At 38.7% G+C, this 15,840-nt stretch overlaps 1 protein-coding gene across 8 annotated transcripts in view; it reads left to right on the forward strand.

Annotated features, from left to right (window-relative positions):
* LOC112553480 (solute carrier family 12 member 4-like) overlaps positions 1-15,840 on the forward strand; it is a 75,497-nt gene that overhangs the window by 561 nt on the left and 59,096 nt on the right. The window contains exons 2-5 of one of the 8 annotated variants that reach the window (XM_025220714.1): positions 120-348; positions 1,015-1,170; positions 2,617-2,640; positions 4,518-4,541. In XM_025220714.1, the coding sequence (XP_025076499.1) occupies positions 333-348; positions 1,015-1,170; positions 2,617-2,640; positions 4,518-4,541 (220 nt within the window). In that variant the 5' untranslated portion in view covers positions 120-332. Of the gene's footprint in view, positions 1-119; positions 349-493; positions 681-1,014; positions 1,171-2,054; positions 2,122-2,616; positions 2,641-4,517; positions 4,542-15,840 lie in introns of those variants that run through there. The other 7 variants (XM_025220718.1, XM_025220717.1, XM_025220716.1 and 4 more) reach the window with 7 other exon arrangements.

A 15,840-nucleotide genomic window follows, 5' to 3' on the forward strand; every position in this document is an offset into this window, starting at 1 on the left:
ATATAATCTAGATATTTATCTGCCTCACTCTCATTAATGTTTTTAACAACGATCCTGGCCGACCTCATCCATGTCAAGGGACTGCAGGGCGGGTCTGACAGGCTTCTATTTATGTGCAGCAAACTACTGCATGTGTCTGGCATAATATGAATGTCAAAGGCACATCGCAAGTCAAGAACATTAGCGTTCATGTTCTGATGTCGACAAACCAAGCCTCATAGCCACAAGTTATAAACTGTTGTGAAGAAACAAAGCTGGATTTGCTGCTCCTCCCTTTTTCTCCTCGGGCTGTGCATTGGAAATCTGGTTGTGACGTTAACTACACAATCGTTATGGCCCCTAAACGAGGTAAGAATTTCAGTGCTACTTATATTTTAATTGGCAAAGTCTACTTACCTTTTCCCTCCTTCCTCTTCTCAGCCTCTTCGTTCTTTTTGAGTGTACTTTTCAAACAATTCAAAAGAAAGACCACTAAGCAGACGACAGTCTGCAGTTAGCTCCCTTGCACCACCGTCTTGTGTTTTCAAGTCAGAAAGCGGTGCCAGGAATTTCTCTCCTCCACGTTGACAGGTGCTTGCCGGAAAATCTCAGAATTACACACTATATCTTATGATTATGGCATAAAATCACCTTTTGTTCAACTTTATCTGAGTATAAATTGGAGCTTTATCGAATTTCAAGTGAGTACCACTAAGCTACATAGAAAAATAAAGCTGATTCCATGTTCGACAGGTACCATTCAGTGTAAAAATTCGTCGCCTGCTACCAAAGCAACATCGCGATTTGGGGACAAAAGTCTTTTACCTTGTCCTTCTGTCTTTACTAGATCTTAAAATAAATATCTTGTCATACTGTTTTTATAGATCTTAAAATAGATAACCACGATAGCTCATTTTATTCATGAGAGCAGGTCAAGCTATAAGCATTTCATGACCACGACATTTATTTTCTTTCCTGTCAAACCAAGTCGTAGGTTTACATGACGACCATTTCGCGTTAATGTTTGTGATCTAGGACCACATTCACTGCTAAGCTGGTCGAGTATTATGGCAGCCGTCAGATTCACAGTGACTAAGTCAGAGGAGGAAGAAGTACCCATCACTGATTCTCCACGGGTGCAAGACGGTTATGGCTCATACGTTGGGGGCCGCCTTCAGACCCCACCCAAAGGTGAGTCGGTGCACTGTCGTTGTTACATTTTGAGTGAGTTCAAACACAATTTGACAAAGAACAGGCAGAGATTGTTAAGTGAAAAAAGAAAGAAACAAACCCATACCAATCAGAAGTACTCGGAATAGCCCTAAAGGTAAACGCCTTCACCACTGCTGCCTCGACTCAGTTAAGGAGCAGAAAGAGACCGTTCAAATATTCAGCTTCATCTAAGCACTAAACACTATTAAATAAACTTAAGATAGAAATTAAAGCATAGATAGTGTCTAAAATGATGAAAACTAGGAGCAAAAGAGCTTATTTTCTGATGGATGAAAAATACAGTGTGATTATCAGGTCATTTACAACTGTAAAAAAAAAAAAAGTAGTTATTCCACATTTGATTAGCTGAGCATTCTGCCATTGGAGAAAAAGGAAAAGACAGCAATGTTATTGTCTTTGCCTTTTCATAGTTTAAGTTATTATGTGGCCTTATCCTAGTGCTCCTACTTAACACATGGGTATTTTTCACAACACCTGTCTACTCAGGAATAGAGCAATGTTTTTCATTTACCTTATAAAGTTATGAATTATGGAGAAATAAACAACAATAAAAGATAACAGAAGGATCATTCAGTGTAATAATATGTACTATTTTATGATTGTCAGGACAGCTGATAATCCCTTGTATTATCATTAAAAAATTAGTCTGATTATCTGCACAGGTGTCCAATCTAGATAGTGTTTTAATATCAGTGATAAAAAAACTGAGTCATGCACCAGCGGTGATGAAGATGTGTTCTTCAGGTATTTTTGCATACAGTTACGCTTTGGATTTTATAACAATTTACTTTTCAAGTTAGTAGTAATTGTGATACTCCTTATTGGAACATGTGTGCTGGAGTAATGTGACAAGTGTCATGTCATACACTGAATCAAGACAGCTGTATGCATCATTAATCCATAAATCTGGTAACTAATCCTTTGATTGTATTTACAGATAACTATTTCAGTGTGGTTTTGTGAATTCAAGTGCATGTGGGCAGTAAGTTTGAGCATGTGTGCATGTCAAGAGAGTAGAAGTGTAATGCTTTTAACTTATTTATACTCTCATACTTTAAACATCATAATAAATTTTAATGAGTTACTCTAAATGTCTTTTCACACATTATTTGGAATTAACACTTCAGTTCAACATTACAGTCAAACAAAGTGAACTATATTTAATATTTGGAGTGCTTACTTTGTAGGGACATCATAAATATCCCTGAATTACAAGGTTAGTGCATGATTAAACATGGATAGCTGCCCACAATCGACTTTGATTTATTGAAAATACCTTCAGCTAGTTTGATTTTGAAGATGCTTTTAGCATGGTGGATGAGATGACTACTCCACTGAAAGTACTTTCATTAGCAACAGATTAAGTTGACTCTGTTCACAGTGTTCTTTTATTTGCTCTTCCAGTTTGGAGAATGTTTCATAACAAAGGTGAAGAACATTTCAATTACCAACACTTAGGAATGCAACATAGATGGTTATATACCAGTATCTTTTTATGCATGAAATGAAACAAACTGACCTCAAAGCTTTCTCTTTTGACCAGGCTGTCTTTTGCCATTGATAGTATTATAATTTAATAATATCTTATGCAACTTGGCACATTTATTTGGATTTTAATGTCAAGGAGACATTGGTATTAACCACTTTATAATGAATTACTATAAAGGATAAATATATAATGGATTGTTCTGCATTGTTGTCCTTATTTGATTATTAATTTATCTTTGCTGTTATAAGCAAAGATTGTGACAATAGGTTAGTTATATATAATTAACCTTAATATGTGAAAGGGTTGTGAAGAGAAACTTTTTTATTTAGAGAATGAATACCAGCATGAACAGCACATGTTTGCAATTAAATGGACTTGGTTTATGTCCAAGCTTGACTGTATCATTAAATAGCTTACAGTATTTTGTTTAAAAAGGTTAATCATCAGATCTATTAGTGGTGGCAAGTGTGTTAGAGGCTTGTGTTCATCATTGAAAAAAGTATATTTGGAAAGGAAGAAACTTACTCAAATGACAAGAGTTATAATTAAACTTTGAGAAGCTGTTGCAGTAGAATTATAGTCCGCATGGCTTAGTCTCTAAAAAAATGTAAGCATTGTGACATAGACCCACATAATGACACCACCCATGTCTTCTTGTGACTATGCATGTTTGTTCTTTTCAGCTGCTTTTTTTTTTTGTACCTCTGCATTCACTGCATTAATAGACCTAAAATTTAACTTGAGTTCTTTCTTGCAGAACCTTTTTCGCCATTACTGTGTAGATTTTAAAAACTGAAAAAAAGCTTATGTGCATTTTATAAATGTCTGCAGCTCTTTGTTTCTTAATTCTTTGTGCATGAAATTAGGATTTTACCAATAGTAGTTTGCTCTGTTATCAATTATTGCTGATGGAATTTAAAACAAAATACTCAGTCATCTTTCATTAATTCATGTTTGTTGGCTGGAGCTCAGGTCTAATATAGGTGTAAAAGAATACAGAGATATGCATTATTAACGTATGTAATATAGATGTTGGTATCAAGTGATCTAGTGTTACCTGAAGTGAGAAGTGATCAGCTATGGATGCACAGGCATTCTTGAAAGCACTGTGCTTCACAAAACATCACTTAAGAAATTTAACTTAAAAGGCTTGCATCCATAGCAATATTCATTTTGTTTTACAACAGCAAAATGTCAAATGTTATTAGAGTTGCTTTATCTTCACATATGTAAACTGTGATAAGAGGGCAATTCTGAGCATTATTCCAGTGTGTGATCTTTTATCATTTGAGAAGTCAGCAGGATTTTTTCCCTCTGAGCAGCTAGAAGCATAAAAACTGTAATAAAGTAAATGGTTACAAAAACACAAACTTAACATTGTGCATTAAGGTGAATATTTCCAAAGTTGGGGATTGTTTTTGCTATTTACATGATCTAATGACATTGTGTTAGTTTTCTTCTCTGCTTAAGAATACTATTCTCTGTTCTTAAATAAGCTTGACAGGTTTGTTAGAACACAGTTTAATGCACTGTGAAACTCACATTCAAATTCTGTAAAAATGTAACATAACTAATTTCAACCAGGTATTCCAGAACAGATAAAATTTGTGAATCAAATTATTTGATGTGCTTTAAATGGATTATTGTGTTGGCATATAACAGTACACATGTCAACATTATATAATTCAAAACATTTCGATATGAGGCAACACTTATCGATGATATTTTGTACTTGTTTTTCCGTGCACTTACTCCATGATCTGTTTTCTGCACAAACACTTTTTTATTTGTGTTTTGGTGTATGACCTTTTTGCAGGAAAGGACTATTCAGTCATATTGGGTAACTATTGTTTTTCTTTCCATGTGTCTTGCCACTTGTCATCATAATGTTGCTCTTCCTAAAAGGATAATTATCATGCATATAAAAGGTGACTAATCTCTTTATAAGGTACTACATCATGGATATGGACAATCACAGATCAGTGCCAAATCATAAACACAAACATAATCAGTTAATCCTATTACACTACAGCAGTCTGTGACGGAACCCTTTCAGTTTCCTAAGTCATCTTGTAATTACTAACATTGCAGAGAATAACTCTTGAATTTCATTAAAATGTAATGACTTATCTGTCTTTGGACTCAGTGGGTGTTGCTGTTCAATCAGTGAGTAAGATGAATTGTAATAATTTGGAGTATACATATAACCAGAAATGACAGAAGAGAAATTCGTTAAAGGTGACTAAAACATTTAGTTTAATGCTTAATAAATTATTAATGTCTTAACATTGTCTAATCAAATACACATTTGACTCAAAAGAATAACATATTCTAACCCTATAAGCTCCTAAACAACCCTTAAAAGTCACTGACGTATTGTCTGGAGATTCTGACTCATAGCTGGATTTCTCTCTAAACGGAAGATTTTATCTGTTTTAACACAAATTAGTTAACACAGTTTGATAATTCTAAACTCAATATACTTTTGTGTATGATATAGATATATATTTCAATGTTACTATTTTGCAACTTAGAACTGGTTAAGCATGATGTTTGGAATGCAAAAATGTTAGGAAAGAAAAAAGTAGTGGTATAATAGTATCTGTGATATGCAAGATTGGACATAAGGCTGATAAAAGGTACTTGCTTTGTCCTGCTTTAAAGAATTGACATACTTTTTGACAGTTTAAAATGATTTCAGCTGCTTTTCATGTGCTTAGGATAGCACACAAAATACATAATAGAAAGAAGAAACACAAAGTGCAAGCTTTGTTGAAACAATCATAGACATTCTTCATTTATTATGAATACAAAGAGCAACTTTCTCTGCACACCACATTTATACATGCATGGTCCAGCTACATTTTAGACTGTATGTGCTATTCCAAAACCATATATAGCAGCTGCTCACAGCATGCCCTCTTGCTCTAGTAGTTTTCCCACATGTAATCATGCCTTCTTTTAATAACATCAGCATAAAATAGCATCAGTCTTGTGGTACCCTATACATATAAAACTCATTGAAATGATGCAGATCTTTGTGGTAATACTGCTAATTGCAACAAAAATGATAAAATATTGTTTAAAGTGTCTTTAAATAAGACAAAAGAGTTTTGGATACCTTTCATCAGGTCGCTGTCTTAAAGGAGTACGCATGAAAGGCCCAGAATCCTCATTACTTTAGAAATGAAGGGATTGCTGCCAACTTTTCCACTTTTTCAACTTTTGGGTTTATTTGAAGACCTACATTTTTTCCACTTCTAATTTTGATGTATTCTTAGTCTGCCAAAGTTTTGCTAGAGCTCTGACTTGTCAGCAGTAAGCCATCTGGCTGCATCAGAAATGTACTTAGCTAATCTTTGGCATGTCTATTCACTATCAATTAGGTGTAGTGGTTTTTTTTTTAAATTTTTTTTTATTTTTAGATGATAGAGATTAACAGGCCAGAAATGTGTCTATTTTTGTTCCGAGTCTGTCTCGTTTAATCATACATTACTCTATAAAAGCTGGGCTGGCATGCTCCTGAACATATATAAGTGAATGTCAAGTTTTGTCTTGTATCTTATGAACTCAGCAGAAGAGGTGGACTGCATGGGTTGTGAGTGTGTTTCATGTGGCGTGACTGTGAGCCATAGGTACTCTGGGTATTGTGGAAACTAGAAGCCATCACTGCATACTAACTGACCTAATTATTGCTTTTGACACCACTGTAATGCTTGTGGGGGCGGTGTTTTAAAACAATATTATCCCAAGATCCTTATTTTTGAATCCAGGTGCTTTTTCTGTATCACCAAAGCAAAGCTTATGTCATATATATATATTTTAATATATATATTGGAATGTGATATATCTTTTTAAACAAACATGCGCACACGTGCAAGGAAGGCTTGAATGGGAGATTAAGAGCGAAAGACGGCATTCTGAATGTTATATTCGTGCTTGATTTCTATGTTTTCTTGCGGGTTTTTGTATTTGTTCTTTTATTATCTGCCAACACTTTGATACTGATCCACAAGACTACTTATGTCAGTGAACAGGCACTGGATGCACATGCATACTGACACCCACTTTGGACAAGGTTTTCCACACACATCCCTCTGTGAACGCAGCACTTGAGAAATAGCTGTTATGTCTTTGCTGTAGGACGTACAAGTCACAAGTTAAACTAAAAAGCAAATAATACTCAGCTTAGTTAATTTTCGTCCTGTTATTAATTTTTCATAAGATTTTGGCGATTAGAAAAAGCGTCGTAATGTTAGAGTCGTGTCGATCTTGGCGATAAGCAAACAGAATAGTTGGCATCAGGATATCATCACATCTCCTTCCAAAGGTTGCTATTTTTTTTTTTTTTTAAGAGAGAGAATGCGGGTGGTGGTGGTTAAAGCGTACATTATTTTTCTCCTGAAACTTTTATCTCTCCTTCTCCATCTCAAGATCGTTCGTTTGTGTGTGTGTTATTTTGCTCCCTTTGGCTGTGAAAGAAGATGGGGTGATGTGTCAAGATGCATTGTTTACACTACCTTTCTCTACCCAAGCGATCAGGTGCTGAAGACGCTGAGACATTGGAGCTGATCTGACAAGAAATAGCAATAATCTTCTCATAGCAAAGTTTCTTTGATAACAAAGTATGATGCTCTCTGTCAAATTTATCATAGATAAGGTTTCTATCGCATATTCAAGCATGTAATATAAACAGACCGAACAGGTTATAGTAAACCTCGAAAACGATCGGATTCGATTCCGCTATGGTTCGCTAATGTTCACTATGAGAGATATCGTTCACTGACGATCGCTGCTGACAAAAAATGAATTCCACAAAGCGAATTAGGAATAGAGCTCCAACTTTAATAAATTAAATTAAAATAGCTGCTGTTGCTGTAGGTTTTCCCCAGATTTGCCATATTACCTGGAGAGTTGCCTGCAGTGTGCGCTGTAGTACGCCGGCAGTTGTGTCGATGACAAGATGTCAGACGAGAGTGATAGTTACCGAGAAGTCATGTCAGCTTTTGACATGGACTAGGACAATTGGTTTATAATGACACATGCATCTCACACTGAAATGAAATGATCGCACCTGATGCAAGTTTCATCTACTTGTAATGAATTACGATTCACATATTTAAATGAAATGGATGCATAAAACTTTGATTTCAGTGATTTAGGAAAAAATGTAAGTACTTGAGCTTCTTGAAATTTGTTGGGAAGCTAGACTGATGAGGGGACTGCAGTAGTAAGACATAGTTCCACTCCTTGGTACAGCTTTATTGCAGTCTTGATGCAGTCTGCTTCTGGTTTGGCTTGGTCCGAGAAGTGCAGGCTGCACGAATCATGTAAATGTGAGTGTGTGTCATGTCATGGGTTGTACAGTCCAGTCGGTATCTACATTTGAAATTCCATACGATATGTAGCCAGTTGAAGGCTTTGTAATACAACAGCATTTTTTTTTTTTTTTAATGTAGAAAGTCTTTTGCTTCTTTTAAAAAAAAAAATAGAACGTGTAAATTATGCAGTGTTGTGAATGTCAGAATCTTGTGGAAAGAGACATATTTTGGCACCTTTTTTATTGAGAGGCAATGTTTAGACACATAGAACGTCGCTTAGAAAATGCCCTTTCTGTACCAGCATATAAGTTATTTAATTCCTTACGAACTGGCCATTAAATAGGCCAACTGAAAGTTTTAAGCCGCTTAGCCCACAATTTTATTTCTTGCTCAAATCGAATGAGATTATGAAACATGAACAATATTTTTCGTGAAAATGCACACATTATCGACATCAGTATGTTGAGTTTCAAGGAATGAACAGCAGTTATTCTGAAAACATTGCAAGCTTCTACATGTTATATGCACTTTACCTAGTTCTCTTCAATGCAAGTGAAAAGAGAAGCATCGTATTTTTATCATGTCTGGACTAACCTCTCAAAATGTCTACTGTCGGATTTCAGGTTACATATTCGATCACGCGTCACTTTTGGCCAAGACTTAGCGACCTGCCTACAAACGCATTTTCATTATTTTTTCTTTGTGTAGTTCAAACCCTTCCTCATTCCCTTGGCACTGTCTAAACCAAACGACTCAAAGCGTGAAAGTGATGAAAGAGACTTAAAGAAGGCCTTCGATAGAGCATGGCACGAGGAGCTATGCCACGTACTGCGCTCGTTCCATGTGGAGGAAAGTCTGGTACGCACGATCGCCCGTCTGGGGGGTCCACAGGAGTCTCCAAGCAGCAGAAACTGAAGTGGCTCGTCCGACGTGACACCTTGCCGAAGACAGTCCTCCATGGTTATAAGATCGGCTGTTCATCGGAGAACCTTCTCTTGTGGGCACAAGACCTGCTGGCGTGAGTTGCGCTCTATCACAACTACCCTACCACTGGTACCTCCGCTAATCTGACCTGTTATGGAATGAAATGAATGAAATGACGAAGGAGTGTTCAACATCCGTAAAGACATAATCGTCTCTGTACCCAGAGCCAAGGGATGATCATCATATAACAGTCATCTTGATTGACCAATCAGTATCCGTGAAGAATTGATGGCAGTCTCATAAGAGATATTGGAGACAGACTGGGTGCACCAAGAGCAAACTGTGAAGAGTTTGATCAACCGTGGAACCCTGTACCAAATAGGAGCAGGCTTATTGTATGCCATCTCGAACCGCCTCTCACGGCAGTGAAACGGCCAAGTGGCATGACAGTCTCATTACAGCAGCCCCTCTACCTTTCCTATCACTCCCAATCACCCCGAATTACCAAAGGAGCTGCCGAGCATCACCGAGCAGCAGAAGGGAACGCCTTAATTTATGGTTGTAGTTAGGGGGACCGTGAGGAGGAAGCAGGGATGGATACTAAACGAAGCTAGCCTGCTCCCCTCTCCCTGCTGAAGAAATTGGTGCTTTAAAAATGCAGTGAATCTCCCATTGGATGGCTGAACGAGACTGGATGAGGATAGCTCGTGAAGAGACCCAGGTGATTGATTCGGGGAGATGGCCCTGCACGGAGCACTGCTTGGTGGATGTGAAAGTCAAGCACAGGAAGGGGTGTAGATGGGGGTGGGTGAAAAGAGACAGCGGGACTGACTGGTGTTGAAGAAGAAGAGCGAGTGGGTGGATGGTTGCTGGGTGGGGCTCCTTATTGATGTGCGCGTGTGAGAGACTGGCTGGTTCTGGCGCAGTCAGCTTCCTGTGGCTCAAGTGTTTGCGGTTTTACAGTGCAGGGGTCTCCTGCTCTCCCAGACCGGACACGAAAGCCCGCAGATAAGTGAAAATTAATGACTTGAGCTTGCGACAATGCGAGACGAAATAACCGCGACTCCGGCATGACCTCGTGTGTCTATAGACCTTCAGCCCTTTTCACAGTTCTGTCGCTGTTGTAGAGTTGTGGAGGGGTTTGTCATGGATATAATAGCGGTTCTTCTTGGCGGTTGATAGCAGTAACAAGAAATACCTTGTGATATAGTGACGGTTTCTCTTCAACGAGAAATACTTTGGCGGTTCTCTTTAGTGAGAAATACTTTGTCGATGTCACAGATCGACCCGTTCCCTAGTCTAAATAAATCAAGGGCCATTTTGATATATGTATAACATCATTAGCGAGGCTTACAAAATTAACTACTTTGAAAATTAGTTTGCTTTGTTTGGTCAAGCTGTAGATTCGCCACTGAGTACAACACCAGCCTACCTTCCTCGGAGTCACCGCAATCCGCCCTGTAATAAATGCGAGAAAATTTGTTCTGCTCCTATGAAAAGCAGAGAGAGAGAGATAACTGTTCGGTGTCTGTAAAAATAAATGTTTATAATTAGAAAGTTCCTAGAGGAGACAGGCATGTAATAGTAAGCTTTTTTTTCGAATGCACAATTTTCTGTTTGTAATTGTGCAATGAAAGTACATTAATGATAATGGCTATTAGAACACATACCTCCTCCTGATGGAGTTCATGACATTTTCTCATAAACCCAAACGAATTTTTACCAGCCAAAGCTTTTTCATTTGCTCATTTGTTGTTTATTATTATTGTTGTTGTATGAGCCGGCGTGGTCAAAGAAGCTACTGGTATCAGCCAACAGCCGACATGAAACCGGATGTGGTCTACTGTCGTCTTGGGGTGAAGGATACATGCATGCAATGTTCCCGCAAACCATCTATATCTTTCTCCTTCGTAATTAGATGCACGAAGAATATGCTCAGAAAACCACAAGATTCGATTTTTCCGGTTCACACCAGCATGAATGAGGCACAGATGTCATCTGGTCGAAATTTGCAACGTGTTTTGAATATTTCGTTCAGAAAAGGATGAGTTTACTTTCAGAGGTTCTGTGAAGCGTTGTCACTAGCATAAATATCATTATTTCGCAGAGAACAACATGCAACTGTAAATAGACAAGCGGTGTATTCAGGGGGATGTGCGACTGTGATCACAGCTTTTTGTCTGAACATGCCCTTGATTTACGAACCCTAACCCTGATTTACAGTCTCATACATAAAATTTCCCCTCAAAATTACATTCTTACTTTAAAAATACCTTCTATATATAGTGAGGTAGATTTGGGTGAGGTAAAACGAATTTAAAGAAAAGGAAGTGAAATCTTCCATTTTTTACATTTTGCGGTAAATTAGCTTCTCTTCCGGTTGCTGTAATGTTCTGTTGTTTCGTATAAGTTATTTTATCGTTTGCTTCTGCTCCTATGAAGCCTTTCCTGTTTCTTGTTTGCATTTGTATTTAGTTTCTTTTTTAGACAGTTGTACAGAATTCGTACAACATTGGTTGCCTAGAAAATCTCGATGCTTGTGTGCAAAAACTACAATTCCCCAGAAGTTTGAAGTTAATGACTGTGTAAATTTTCTTCTCTCTAAAGTTGGAAAAAGTACAGTGAAACAAGTGTTTGGAGTATGTAAAATTTGTGTTTATAATTAGAAAGTTCATAGAAGAGACAGTATACTCACAAAATATTTATTCGTCCTGTGCATTATTTCCTAGTTGTGGTTGTTCTGTGAAAGTACAGCGATAATAATTATAATAATAAATACTAAAATAAATATTTAGTACATTCATACCTTGTTCTGATGGAGGAGTTCCTGGCATTAACAAAGTCTCTACACACGTACTTCACAACAGAAATGTGATGTACTTGCACAAATAAACTAATACACATGAGGAATTTGTTAAAGTCAAATCTTCGTTTGCTCATCCTTTGACAATCCATGAAAGAATGATGTTGGAACTGTCTGCACCGTTAACTCAGGTACACAGCAATGTCCATGATCTTAATTTTTTTAGTTATTTGAATAGCCAACATGTGCTACACGTATCAACAGTCGACAGGAAGTGCTCTACCAGCCACTTGAGTTGATGTCACATGCATGCATAATTCTCTGAAATCATCTGTAGGCCGCGGGCAACCGACAAGAAACATGTGGTTGTCTTGTCATGGACTGGTATGTGTCCTGTTTGTCCCGTAATGAACCTTCCTTGTTTGTCCCTCAAAATTTACCTTATTATTACTATCATTCACTTAATACATTTGTGTTGCTATGAAAATATCGTATATATTTACTGAAATCTGCAGTTGCCTTGGCGGACCGGATCAAATGACTTGGCGGGCTGTATATGGCCCGCCGGTCGCACGTTTCCCTCCCCTGTAAACGAATCCGTCGGCTCTCATGTTGCTAATGATTATCTAAACTTGCTTTGTTTGCATAGTGGATAGTGCAATATGTAATGTGAAGCAACTGACGATTTAGTGAAATAGAATCCTACAGGCAGCAAGGCAGACATATTCATCTTCACTGGCTTGAAGTGTCGCTGTACGGCGCTGCTTGCTGGCTTTGGTGGTTGTTCCCCGCCCTAGATCCCTATCCTATACAATGTTAGTATGTTCCTAACGGTTTTTTTTTTTTTTTTTTTTGTGGTGGGGGGGGGGGGATGAACCTTTGTTAATACAAACCTAGATTATTGAATGACAGTGTGAAAGGACGGCCTGTCCGACACATGCAGCACTCTAACGCCATCTTGATGCAGTGACCATCTGCTGTCATGCCTCGTCCTGCACTTCACCTCACCGTCCTTTGTTGTTTCTTGTACTGTTTGATTCTTACTGCTACTGCTTTTTACATGAATTTCTGTAACCCTCCTACTCGTATTACAGTATTACTCTTCCGGAAACCTTCCTGGGCGACACCTGTTGACGTCACGCGCATGCGTGTCTGCCTTGTCAAGTACATGCATGCGTCTTATCTCGACGTTCCTTGCTTGTCCCTCGAAATTTATGTTGTTAATATCACTCATTTAATATACATTAATGTTGCTTTGAAGAAAGCTTATAGTTTATGTAAATCTGCGGTTGCCTTGGCGGGCCTATTTAAATGATTTCGCGGGCCGGATGTTTCCCACTCTGCTCTAAGGACTCAGGCATTAATATAGGTAAAATTTGTTGATACTTTTAATGGTGTCTTGTGTATAAATAGTTAAATGTGATCCCCACGTTTGCTTAATTATTGTCAGAAATGAGGGCCGAATGAATTTTAAACACTTCTAGAAAAACATGAGCAAGTTAGTTTTCAACCAGAGGAGAAAGTGACCCTCGTATGCGTATGCGTATGGTGTATATGTTGAAACTGGGTCCTTGCTTTCCACGTGTCAGGGATTTTAACCCACCATGACTGTGAGACAAGCCAACTGCCTCCTGAGAGTTCAAGTGTAGAATGAATAGACAGGAGTAGGGATGAAGCTCGCCATCAACCTGCCTTTGAGACTCTTCAACATTAACAAATCGAGCATTGAAAAAAATCACACATACGCGCTCACTGAATGAGACCCAGAGAGAGATGGAGAGAGAAATGTCAGCATGGAATTGCTCATGCAGAGAATAATTTTTTTTTTTAATATTCTGAATGAGCTCTCGTGTATGAGTGGAGTCTGCTGTTTCCCGCGCCTGTTCCGGGTGTCGGTGAATGAGTGGCGAAGGCAGAATGTAGAAATAGAGAGGACGTACACGCTTACACACCGGTGTGTGATGGAATGAGGAAAAGGTCACATACATCCAGATCAATACTTTCTTGATATCGCTGACATTGCACTTTGAAAAAGTCCAACGCGGCATGTTGCTAGTTCTCGAAAGATTTTAGCGTTCAGGAGTGATGGACTAGTGAAAGTCCACGCATCAGTTGGAAACCGACCTGTGCTGAACAGTTTTAACTTATTGTAGTGTGCATGAAGAGGCAGTGGAAGGGGGGCAGCTGAGCTGTCTTTCTTACCTTAGTAATACATGTAACATTGAACCGTTACGTAATACTAGTATGTAACGTTGAACCGTCACACAGAGTCGCTTACTTTACTTAGTGGAAACAATCGAAGTGTTTGTCTCCAGACTCTGTTTTCATTCTTCGAACAAAATCCATAGGATTGACGGGGCCCTGGCCGTATTATTAAGTAAACATAGATGTTGTGACTGACAATATTAATTCCGTTTTCAAAATAAATATTTGCAATGGCTGCGTTATATTTTGTCTTCGAAGTTTTTGTAGCTGCCAGTGGATCGTATGTAGTCAAGGGCTTGTGACTCGCCTCTTCCCTTTTCCACCATTAAAGGTACGTTTAGAACGTCTGCTGTTTATTATATGCATTTAAATGAGAAAAGTTGATGTTATTTTCTAAAATGTCCGTATGAATGTAGATACCAGAGTCCGAGAGTATTGATTGCAGGAAATGCAAACATGGACAGTTTCAGCGTGCCGGAAATAGCTTCACACAAGGCAAAAAGTGTCTAGAATTTCACATCCGTATAAAACTATAGAGCCTGACTTCTACACAACTGCTAACTGAAGTCAATATCAGAAGTCTAGAAGATAATGTGATTGTGGAATATTCCGACGAAAGCCCAGTATAAATATGAGAGCGCTGCAGTTTGACCCCTGCAGGTCAATCACACAAGTCGTTAATGTAGAGGCTTCACAACAGACACGTGATAGCTCGGAATGCCTGTGCAGCCTTTGTCAGGGCTAACATCGTCAGGTTATTCCTCGTGATGTAGCCACACATCGACCAAGTGAGGGAGCATGCATTCACTCAGGGAATTAAGTTCACTTGCAACTGGATCCACTCCATCTCAACTGGACAGAGGTCGATGTCTACGCGATAGAATATTGAATGAACTCGAGCACTGGCTTAAACCGTTAGCTGCCCTCAGTTTGTGCAACAGCATGTAGTTAACTTGTCAGCTTCCATATTCCTATCTTATAACAACAATGTTGACTTAAGTGGGATTCTACGCTGCTGGTTTTCATATCCTAATCCCACGACAATGCCATCTTTGGCGGGGGCTGTAATTCGGGTTTGTTTGTGTAAATTAACAGGTTATTCCTGAATATTAGTCTTGGAAATAATCTTTAAAATGTCTGGGGGAGGCAGTGAGTTTTTCTGTGTGCAAGGGAACTAGCGATGATGTTCAATTATAATTCTTTACGTTTCAGTTAACCGTGTCCACATCTCAGCTACTACTTCAAGATGTACAAGGATATGTGATTTTTTTTTTTTTCTTTGCCAGCCTCAATTCTAAAGATGTGTCGAGCTTGGTGTAGGCTATCAAAACTACCCACATCATTGCCTGGCGTTGGACGCAAGCCTGTCCATATAAATCACCGATATATTACAGAGTTTGGTAGGACCCACTAGCTGAGTTGATATATTACAGGACTTGCAACACCTCGCCAGGCTCCAGTGCTCGTGGGAGGCCGTCTCAGGTGGCATTTGCTGCACGGTGGCTGATGGCGCGGCCAGAGCCGCTTTTTTATGCTGAGATTAGTGCAGTTTGCTTCTCATGACATCAGGCCAAGTCTGAAGCAAGACCAAAAACACAGCAGCAGGGAAAAAGGTTCGTCATTCCCGTTCCTAACCATCCTCGTTGATACCCTTAGTGCTGCCTATGTGAGAATAACAAGAATCCTTAGACTACCACATTGTCTACCACTACCCTGTTGTCTACCACATGAGCATATTCTCGGGAACTAGCTCAGAACTTAGGAGACCATGACAATCTAGTGTTGGAAACTTTTCTAGCAGTCTCTTTGAGTGTGCCTTTCCTGATGTTTATGTACTATTCCTTATGTGTCACTAGTGTCGGCAGTGTCAAGCCTTTTTCGGGTAT

Source organism: Pomacea canaliculata, linkage group LG12, assembly GCF_003073045.1.
Source record: "Pomacea canaliculata isolate SZHN2017 linkage group LG12, ASM307304v1, whole genome shotgun sequence".
Lineage (NCBI taxonomy): Eukaryota > Metazoa > Mollusca > Gastropoda > Architaenioglossa > Ampullariidae > Pomacea > Pomacea canaliculata.